Raw genomic sequence first — 11,390 nt, 5'->3', positions numbered from 1 at the left:
AAAGTCAGAAAAAGTATACATAAGAATTAAAACAAATGAAAGTTAACTAAAGAAAAAAAAAACAACATCATTGAAATTAAAAAGCCTCCAATGAATGAAATATTTTAAAGCAAATATTTTGATGATTACATATTAGGTTAGAAGAATATATGTTAATCAATAAAAAATAGAAAATATGTGGTTTAATATTATAATTTTAGTATATTGGTATTGCTAATATTTTTAATTTAAATAATTACAAAAACACATCGGTTTCTCGATTCGGTTTGGTTTAAAACTGAACCAAACTGAACCATTCGGGTTGGAGAAATATTCAACTCAATGGTTTGAAATAGACTTTGGTTCGGTTTGAATCGGTTTCGGTTCGGTTGGTTCGGTTTAATTGGGTTCGGTTCGGGTTTTTTGTCCAACCCTAGATTTTACTATATCGTGCTATATATGTGATCGTCGTCATAAGTGTGAATCAGGTACTCTTCAGTATCAATATGTAACTTAAATGTTGTCAAACTTATATCTTTAGAACACTCAGTTTGTATTAAAAGTAGTTAAATACAACTTTCCTTTTGTTCCATGTCCGAAAATTATACACAATAACCTATTCTATAAATTAATACTCGATAAACTAATAATTTATATAAATTAATAAATTTCGCTGGTCCCAACTTGGGTTGATTCAAATTTGACATAAATCGATAAAATAATAAGATAATAATTTTTTTAGAAAATTCTATGTAAATATAGGGTCCCATTAAATTATAAATTAATAATTTATATATATACATATTTTATATAAGTGATAACCTATTATTATATTTTTTAATACTCACAATGTTATTATCTTTATATTTTCTTAAGACTTAATATATTTTTGATGAGATTTAGTAATATTATATCTAAAACCACATTTAAATTCTATGCAATATATATTATTTACACAAAATAATATAATAAAATTAATATAAATGTCAAATTTCAAAAAATAACAGTTAATGTTTATACACTAAAAATCAAATATTTTTCTTATCTTAGAATAAATCTATCTTAAAATAAGAAATCTAAATAAAGAAACTTTTGTAAATTAATATCTCTATAAATTAATAAATTTCAAAGTCTCAACATTATTAATTTATAGAGGTTCTACCGTATTGAAGTTCAGTTTCTTCGGTTACGATATTTATATAGTTGTGTCATTAATTTACATTTTGCCATTTATTAATTAAATTTTCGGAAAATTGCTTTAATTATTCTGTTGTTGACTAATTTTTTTTGCAAAGGATATGTTAAATTAAAATGGGGATTTATACAATGGAACCCTTTCAATAAAAAAATTGAAGATACACTATTAGATTAAACTATAAGTTTATTAAAATTATTTTAAACATTGTTACAAACATGAAATACACTTATTACAAGAAAGGATATAAAACATAAAAAAAAAAAAAGCCATACCGATAATAAAGTAGAGAAATATAGAGAAATATTGACCTTATTTAAATTATTAGTTTATTACATTCTTCACCAGCGATGAAGAGTTGGTACGAGTTCTAGAGGAACTTTCTTGGCGATGACGAAAGATCCGTCTTCCTCCATGTCAATGTCTTTAATGGTCATTCCCTCAGGCAAAGTCCAATCAAAGAAGTAAAGAAGGCTGAGAAGGCAGAGCTCAACCATGGCGATCCCCGTGGCCATCCCAGGACAGACCCTACGTCCGGATCCGAACGGCAATAGCTCAAAATGCTTACCTTTATATTCTATAGGGTTATCTACAAACCTCTCGGGGATGAACTCTTCTGGTTTTGTATAGTTTTTGGGATCGCGTCCTATCGTGTAAGTGTTGATTTGGATCATGGTGTTCTTGGGGATGTTATAGCCTTGAATCTTGATGTCGGACATTGTAAGCCTTGGGAGCAAGAGAGGAGCTGGTGGGTGTAATCTGAATGTTTCCTCGATCACCAGCTTCAAGTACTCAACTTTCTCTAGATCTTCTTCTGTGATTCTCTCTTTGTTGGGTCCGAGTGTTGCTCGAATTTTTTCTTGGAGTTTTTTCATAACTAACGGATGTCTGCTTAGCTCTGTCATTGTCCATATCATTGTGATGGCTCCTGCGTTTACTCCAGCCAAAAATACGTCCTGGTGAAAAGACATAGAATGATTCATGAATTTGGGTTTGAAAGAAGATAAAAATATAGGGTAAAAATATTAAAATACAAAAAACAATGAAAATAGCACAAAAATAACTTATCACCTTTTGAAATGTATTAAAATCAGCCCTGTTTTTAATTTTTTTTTATTGCCTAGGCTGCATCTAAAACTTATCACCTTTTGTAAAACACTACAAAACATTAATTCTCAATGAAATTCAAATACTTGGAAAAAAAGCACACAAAAATAAAAATCTCCAAAATAGTATTAATTAACAGGTAAAATGACTAAATTACTCCAAACTCTAAACTCTTACCTTAATCTCATCCACTAAATGGTAAATTCTAAATTTCAATCACTAAACCAAATATAAAATAAAATAAAATAAAAAATAACGAAGTTAATATTATAATTAGGGAATTTTTTCTGTGTGTACTATTTTTGGGACAAAAAGTTTTAATTTTTTCATAGAATATTTCTCATGAAAAATAAAATCTATAAAACTAAGAGCAATATGAATCAAGTGAGAAGACGAAAAACTAATATGGACCAATAAATAAGGTATTTGTTATATCATAAGTTAACTTGCTTCCCACACGCGATAGTTGTATTCCTCAAGTCACCTCTAAAACTTTAGAGATTTTACTAAAGGGAAGGGATTATTCATACTAACCGACATGACTCCTCTGAGATGGTCATCGGTGACTTTAAAGGAGCCGACTTTATTGGGCTTATTGATCATATCCAACATGACACTGATGATGTCTGAGTGATCTTGGGGCTGTCCAGTCTTCAAATGATCATCAATCACATGCTCAAAGAAAGTGGTGAGTTTGGCAAAGGCTTTGTTCAGCCTCGAGTGCTGGCCGGAGATCCGGTCAATGAGCCATCCCGCAGGGAAGAAGTCGGCCAACGACAACGAGCCGAGGTTGGTCTCTGACTCAAGGACCAACTCTTCTACTCTCTCCATATCCACAAAATCACACTCGTGGAAGTTCTGTCCAAAAGCGAGTCTACAAATGATGCTGGCCGCGTAGGAGAAAATGACTTTTCTCAAATCAACTGATGAGGTTGGTTTCTCATTAGCTGAATTTGACACCTTCTTGACCAACAACTCGCTCTCTTCCTCTCTAATATACCTGAAGGACTTCAGTTTTTTCTGGCTAAAGAGCTCGAGCACCATGATTTTCCTCATCTCTCTCCAGTTCTCACCAAAAGGAGCAAAACCAACGTCTTTAAAGTTGTAAGTAAACAACCCCGTCCCTACCGTCTTAGGTCGGCTACAGGTCTCAAGATCATGAGTCTTGAGCACTTCCTCAGCTCCTTCTTTGGAAGAGACAATGATCACGGGGACTACCCCGAAATGGAGAAGCATCACCGGTCCATATTCTTGGGAGATTTTGTGAAGAGATTTGTGAAGAAATCTTCCAAACTGGTGCAAGTTTCCGATTATCGGTAGACCGGTAGGTCCAGGTGGAAGCTTCTCTTTCGAAGGTAAAAACTTTTTAGAGAAAATCAACAAGAGAGGGAAGAGTAAGAGAAAACAAATGAAGATAGACATTGTTCTTGATTATGTTTGGCTTTCTTTCTTTTGGTCTGTGTTTGAAGTGAAGAGTAATTAATGAGTTCTCAAAGATGCAATATATATATTCACTGAGGCAATGCATTTGGCTGGGTTTTGACTAAATCAATTTATTATTTTCTTACCCTCCATTTTTTTTTTATTAATAACACTAAATTGGTTTCAATCTATATATATATAAACTCAAATAAAAATTCACCATTCATATTGTATATATATAAATATATAAGTGTTCAACTGTACGAACAGCAATTAATTAATAACAACTGGATTACTGATTTTTGGAATGAAATGATGTGGAATGTCTTGTTCCATTAACTCTAAATTTTTTTTACTATTTGACATTAATAGAATTGATTACTCATTCTATCAATTCCAAAAAAAAAATAGATAAATACAAAGATGAATGATTCCAAAACAAATTTGGAATTTGGTTATGAATGTTCATTTTTTGATGTATTTCATTCCTATCATTCTATTTATTTCCATTCTATCAATTTCTTATTGTAACTTGAGGGTATACATCGTAATGAACATTTCTAATCATTCCTTACCGTCACAGCATACATTAATCACGGTCGTACCTGTTGATTTGAGTTATTAACCCAACTATTTCTTACATTCTATTTAATTATAGATAGTTGTATAATATTGTAAGCGTTTCTAAGGCAATATATGAGGTTTACCGCGTATATGAGTCATGTTCAAACAGCCTCCAAACAAGTTGTTTATGACAAAAGAAAAGACTGTGGTAATAAAATTATCTATTCAAATATTTCTTTACGAACATGATTTTTTAAGCATTTTAGTATGTCAATTCAACAATTCTCTATTGACTTTAAAAGATTTTTGATTTTGATTTTCTGAGAAAGACACAATTTATTTGCAACACGCAGAATTTCGGATAGAACACCGTAGCTGTCTCAAAAGTTTACTTATTTTCTTTGAATCTTTTGGACGAATATTGATAAGTATTCGACCTGTTTTTTTTCTTTTCAGCATAATATCCCACCAATAATAATATTCTGGTACTATTTTTGTTTGTGAAAATAAAAATTCTTGATATAAAAAGAGTTTACATAGCTGAAAAAATCTTCTCCGTTTGTACCTACGTAATCCAGGATAGAAAAGACAGTGGTAATAAAATTATACTAGATCTCGATCCACGCAACCGCACGAGTTTTTGTTTTCATTTATTTTTATATAATATTTTGTTTTCAATTCTAAATTGGTATGTATTATAATATATATGTGTCTATCAATTTTTAAAACATAATAAGTTTATTGTATATTTTTTTCATTGAATAGATTGTTTCAAACTTTCACATGTATTTGTATCTTCTTCTATATATATATTTTCGGATTATTATTTCATTATTAAAATCATAACTATATATATAAAGATTAGTAAAATATTGTTTTATTGTCATATTTAAAGATATTGTAACATTTTACAAATTTAGAAAGTTTTTAAAAATTTAAACTTTTCGATTCTTAGATTTATATTATCGTGTAAATAATTAAACATTTAGTTTTTGTTTAATTTTTTTTAAATAAACCATATAGTTTAAAAAAAATTTTCATTGGTTTAATGTAGTAAAGATTAATCATTGTTAGATAATATGATTTTTGTTATTTTAAAAAAATCTTTATAATTTTAAAAGTTAACATCGACAAATATTTAAATATTTAGCATATAGAGGTATAGTATTACAACATTAAATTATATCTATTTAATTTATAGCATCTATAAATCCAATGGATCATCTATTGTTTAAATCCAATTATAGATAACTCAATAAAAATTTCTGGTATGCCCAAAATTTAAATGATAAGATTAGATATTAAATGTAATATGACTTTATAGGAATAGGTCTATTAGGTCTATTTTTTAAAAAATCATACATGAATCAAGGTTGTGACTTATGTTTTAATATATAAGATATTCAAATATTTATTTACGAACATGATTTTTAAGCAATTTAGTATATTTCTCTATTGACTTTAAAATATTATTGATTTTGATTTTCTGAGAAAGACACGATTTATTTGCAACACGTAGAATTTCGGATAGAACACCATAGCTGTCTCAAAAGTTTACTTAGATTCTTTGAATCTTTTGGACGAATATTGATAAGTATTCGACCTGATTTTTTCAATTTAATATCCCAACAATAATAATATTCTGGTTACTGTTTTTGTTTGTGAAAATAAAAATTCTTGATATAAAAAGAGTTAATATAGCTGAAAAAATCTTCTCCGTTTGTGCGTACGTAATCCAGGACAGATAAGAGTCTGAAAAGAGGAAAAAAATCACCGATATAGAGTCGTAATCTGAATGCTTCTACTTGACCTCTTCTGTTGCCATGAAAAGTGACCACATACTTGGACGTGGCTATGTAGTTTATCATCCCTTGAGTTTTGTTCCAATGTTTGTTTTCCTCTACTCTGAGCAGATAGAAATTATCCTTAATCTAGAGAAAACCTACAGATAAATGCATATGAAAATTCGGCGTTATAATTTTATATGTATATAAATTACATGAACTTTTCCATAAATGGTAACTAGCTTTGAATTGAAAACGTCTCTACGCAACAAATTTTTATTCTGGTAAAAAAACTGATGTACAATAGTATATTTTACTGGATGCACAAATACTCTAATACTAGGTAATAACCCGCACCTTGCGTGGAATGTAATTATTAGTTTTGTTTTTTTAATAAGGAAACATTAATCTGTTTAATCTGGATATCTGTTCGGTTTTAGGTTGTTTTTTTTTGTTTTTAATCTTTGAAAATATAACTATCATTTTAAATCAATATTTATTTTTAAATCAATATTTATTTGGTTTGTTCGGTTAAAATGTTTGATGTTTTTGGTTTTTTTTCTGTGTTAATCAAAAATTACTATTATTTGTTTGTTTTCATGTTATAAATCTTAGATAGTCGTGATGTCGAACCAATGGTTTCATATTATAGTTTCTAAACGGATAATAGTTATAAAAAAAATTATTAAGACAAATCATTTTACTACAATTTGCTCGATAGTGAAAGAAACATTAAGAAAAAGAATATTTTAACTTCCAAAAAAATTAGATATTTCAGTTGTGGTAAATACTTACTTGTAAGGTGCTCACATCAATGTGCACATGTATGTGTATGTAAACGTATATAAAGATGGTTGATAAATATATAAAGATACTGTTAATTAATATTAAATTACATTTTTTCAAAATAATACATGAAAAATAAAATTCTTAAAATGAAATTATTTAAAAGCAAAAATATTGTAAGATTTATATAAACTATAATATATAACTTATATATAATTCTTTAAATATATGTATATATATGCATATAACGGATCAAATTGGATATTCGTTCCTATAAATATTGATATTTGTGATTTGCTTTTTTTTTTACGGATATTGCATTTTAGTATTTGATTTGCTTCGTAAAGTAACGAATATCCGGATTTTTCGGTTCGAATCAAAATGGATAACGAACCGAATCAAAATTTATGAATAATTTGTCAACCCTATTTGTAAACAGTAAAAATAACGTAAAGAAGAACCATGCATGTGAGTTTTATATTAAAAAAAACGTAAAGTACATAGTGTGAATATATTTATGTAGAGTTTGGCTGAGAAACTCTCTACATGTGACATGTGTCCATTTTAGTGTGAACGCATTTTTACAATGCTTCTACACGTGACATAATATCCAATTTAGTGTGAATGTATTTATTACAATGCTTCTCCTTTAATATATAAAGGATATATAGGTCTAAACTTATGAATTATAATAGGTAAATATATGAAATTTGTGAAGAAATATACTATTTCTTTGAAAATATTATGGATGCATGTGCCACAAATACTCTAATATATAGGTAAACTTATGAATTATAATAGGTAAATATATGAAATTTGTGAAGAAATATACTATTTCTTTGAAAATATTATGGATGCATGCATGTGCAGTATCCCTCTCAACATGCACCAGCTTCGCTAGTACATAGATGGCGCTATAAGCGGTAAACATGTATTTGTTGAGTATCATATATATGGCTGGTACTTATATGTGTTGCATACAGCACATTGGTCAAGAAATGAAATATTCGATGTTTATCAAAAACATCGATCAATGAGATATTATCTAAGGCTTAAGCCATCACAAAAAGCCGTAAACATTAGATTCTAAGCTCAAGCCATCACAAAAGCTCAACTACTAGACGAACGACTTTGGATTTTTTTTCTTAAATTCCAAATTGATCCAAATCGATTAATAAATTTCAATACAATAACCTTCACATAACAATAGGGTTAGGTGAAGCGTTTGTGTTCATGCATCTCTACCGTACGTCGATATGAGGTTTACCGGGTAAACTAGTCCTTGGTCAAAAAAAAAATTACGTGACGCGATATTTTTTTACGTAAAAACAAATTACATGACGCTAGATTGTGGTTATAAAAAAAATGTAAATTACATTCAACTATTTATGTACGTGGTATGGTGGTTATATCCCCACGTTCTTCTTAGTTCTCAAACAGAGGCAGTGCTGGGTTGCGGCTCAGATCCGTCCTGCTTGACCGCCAACAGCAGGTTGAATAATTTTTGTTAAAAGTTCCAATCCGCATAATCCACAAAGAAAAAAATTTATATCCAGATTCGTCTAGTCAAAATTTACGGATAACCCACGAGACCTGCAAATAATATTAATAATAATATAAATATTTATTCTATATATTTTTGTTTTATTTTTAATAAAATAATATAAAATATTTATATTTAATATTTTTTGTAAATTTCATTATTTTTATGATTTAATTTTAAGAATACGTTTATAAATATTTTTTAATGATCTGCACCTGTCCCGTGAGAAAATAACTTAACCCGCACCCATGCCGCAATACAAATATTCCAAATCATTGCCTCACAGCAGATCAAACGGGAGGGGTCAAGTGGGTAAAAATTAAAATTCCCAGCTTTAAACTTAGGCAAATATTAATTAACATTTTTCCATTAAAAAACTTCCACTGATTAAAATTAAAATTAGCGTTATAAAGAGATTATTTTGAAGATTCAGTGATAAAAGTCTATGCTAACTTGCGAAAAGGGTAATAACGATCTTAACAATTTCAATTGTACCTTATACAACTTAAACAAATGATACATGCTAATACAACTCCAATCTCATTATAATTCAAGTTTTCTTCCTCAACTCGTTATCGTTATACTTAAAACTGTTCTGACTAACATATAGTTAGCCAACCGTTAAATTGAGATGTGTCATCTTTTATATATATAAATAATTTTTTTCCATTAATACTCACTACACCAAACTAAAATAACTAATTTTAGTGTGTTACAACACATTTTTTTGCATTAAATAAAATCTTTAACCCTTCTTCTTCCCCATTCTTTGTTTTAACGTATACGAACAGGAGCTTGTCACCGCACTCGGCAAGATTTTCCAACGAAGGTGATTTTGGCGAGAGAATGAGTTTTGGAAGAGAGTGAAGCATTTTCTTCTTCAGTCGTTTGTTTGCCGCCACTACCTACGGTGAGGATATTGACTGGAACCGCCTTGTGATCCAAAGGATTAACCGATATATTAGGAGGTAAGGGAGATGGTGAGGAGTGAGGAGGAGTTACATGTGATGCTGAACGTGAGAGGAGGCAATGGGCGATTCTCAGAAAATGAACGGGCGATACTGAATGAGAGAGGAGACAATGGCCGATGCTGGATGTGGAGAGATGATAGAGAGAGGGTGATGCCGGGAGGAGATATGAGAGTGAGGGCTATGCTGATAGGAGAGAGGAGAGAGTTGAGAGAGACAGTGATACTAAGAGGAGAGAAAGTGGACGATGCTGTATCACTCTTGGCTCTGTCTCTTCTCTTATGTTCTCCTTTGATGGTTTTATATATTCTTACTCAGTTTCCTAAAGTTGTTTCGATTTGTTTGACGAAAAATATGCATACATACAAAATTTAAATCTTGAGGCTTCCATCATAAGCTTTAAATAGTTAATTATCTTAATCAACAGATGAGTCTATCTGTCTCCAACAAGCTTATTGAAACCATTTTGATCCCAGATCTTATTGTTGGCAAAAAGAATTTCTTTCCATTCATTTGCTAATTTTTCACAAATTTTGTTGGCCTCCAATGAAAATTTTGAATATTATAGTAAGAATTAGGTTTCAAAAAAGAGAAAAAGAATAAAAACAATTTAGTAGCTTAAATAAGTAGATAAACCTTTTTTTTTTAACTATTGACATTTCTTTTGTTACACCGGGACTGCAAGTTCAGCCATTAGATTATGGTCTCCAACTTTAGCTGTTAAATTATAACTTTAATTCCTGAAACATCCTCAGTGTCCAAAGAACTTATACCATTTGCCATAGCACCTTAAACCTTTACAATTTACAAAGTACGCAATAAATTTGATAGTTATATTACCTTAAATTTTGATTGCCATAGAAAGCTAGAGAGGCTAAATGGTTTAGATGTTTGGAAATGATATATGCTATTTCTTTTCAACAACATTTTTTAATTTTTATTTGTAAACAGAAGTGTGAAGGAGTATGTTTTAATTTTAGTTAAACAAAACTAGACATAGAGCATTGCGTTTTTATAGCTAACATATAACAAATTAAATCAAACTCTTTACTAACATATTAGCCAAAATGTTAAAATCTAACTATTTTGAATCAGAAGAGGGGATAATCCAAATCATTTTTTGTATATATTAATGGGTCTCCTAAATCATAAAATACATTCCTCGTCATTAAGTTAGTATAACAATTATTCAGTGCTCATACACAAATTTGATTAACACAAACAAGATATTTATTATATAAAAAGAGAGGTAGTCAAGACAATTATTTTTATCTTCTTTGTGAAAAATGGAAAGTATCAAAAAAAATTATTCAGACTTAAACTGAATTAAAAAGTAGATGAAAATATATAAATAAATATGATGCTTTTAATATTTACATTATTCACAAAAAATAGTTTTTCATATTCAGACATGTTTTAAGATATAATGAATTGAAAACAAATTTCTACAACCAAGTACATCGATTCAGATTTTTGGCATAAAATCTGTTATTATCCAAATCAAATTTTAGTTGAAAATCAAGATAAATGATTTTTTTTGTTACAAAATTCACAAAATTAGTTAAAAGATAAACAAAATTTATAATTAAATAATATGTCAGTTACAATTTTTTTTTTCCGGAATATCTATAATTATCTATATTATCTTTAGGTAACGATTTTATAGCCCTATAAAAGCTTTGTTTCTTTTCATATTTTTTCATTAAAAAAACATTCTTCTAAGTAAATATGGGTTCTTTAAGATTTCTTTTATTTTTTCTTTTCGTAAGTAGTGTCTATGCCACAATAGTTTCTCATGATGGCCGAGCAATTACCATTGATGGCCACCGCCGAGTTCTCCTTTCTGGTTCGATCCATTATCCTGGAAGCACTCCTGAGGTATTTAATCTACCTTACATCCAACAGTATGTGTGGTCTTAATCTTTTATTTTTGCTACTAATATAATCATTTTTGTTAATATGTTTAGATGTGGCGGAATCTAATCAAAAGGGGTAAAGAAGGAGGTCTTGATGCGATTGAAACATATGTCTTCTGGAATGCG

The 11,390-nt window shown here is 29.4% G+C and overlaps 1 protein-coding gene across 1 annotated transcript; it reads right to left on the bottom strand.

Moving 5' to 3' along the window:
- Positions 1-1,258: 1,258 nt before the first annotated feature.
- On the bottom strand, positions 1,259-4,757 carry LOC106345460 (cytochrome P450 71B5). Its single transcript, XM_013784664.3, has 2 exons — positions 2,816-4,757; positions 1,259-2,130 (listed from the first exon to the last, which is right to left on the bottom strand). Exons 1-2 carry the CDS (start codon positions 3,701-3,703, stop codon positions 1,516-1,518), a joined length of 1,503 nt encoding a protein of 500 aa, XP_013640118.2. The 5' UTR covers positions 3,704-4,757; the 3' UTR covers positions 1,259-1,515.
- Between the last annotated feature and the right edge of the window lie 6,633 nt (positions 4,758-11,390).

The sequence above is a fragment of the Brassica napus genome, chromosome C6 (assembly GCF_020379485.1).
Source record: "Brassica napus cultivar Da-Ae chromosome C6, Da-Ae, whole genome shotgun sequence".
In the NCBI taxonomy this organism is placed as follows: Eukaryota; Viridiplantae; Streptophyta; class Magnoliopsida; order Brassicales; family Brassicaceae; genus Brassica; species Brassica napus.
This window is presented reverse-complemented; position numbering and strand designations above follow the sequence as displayed.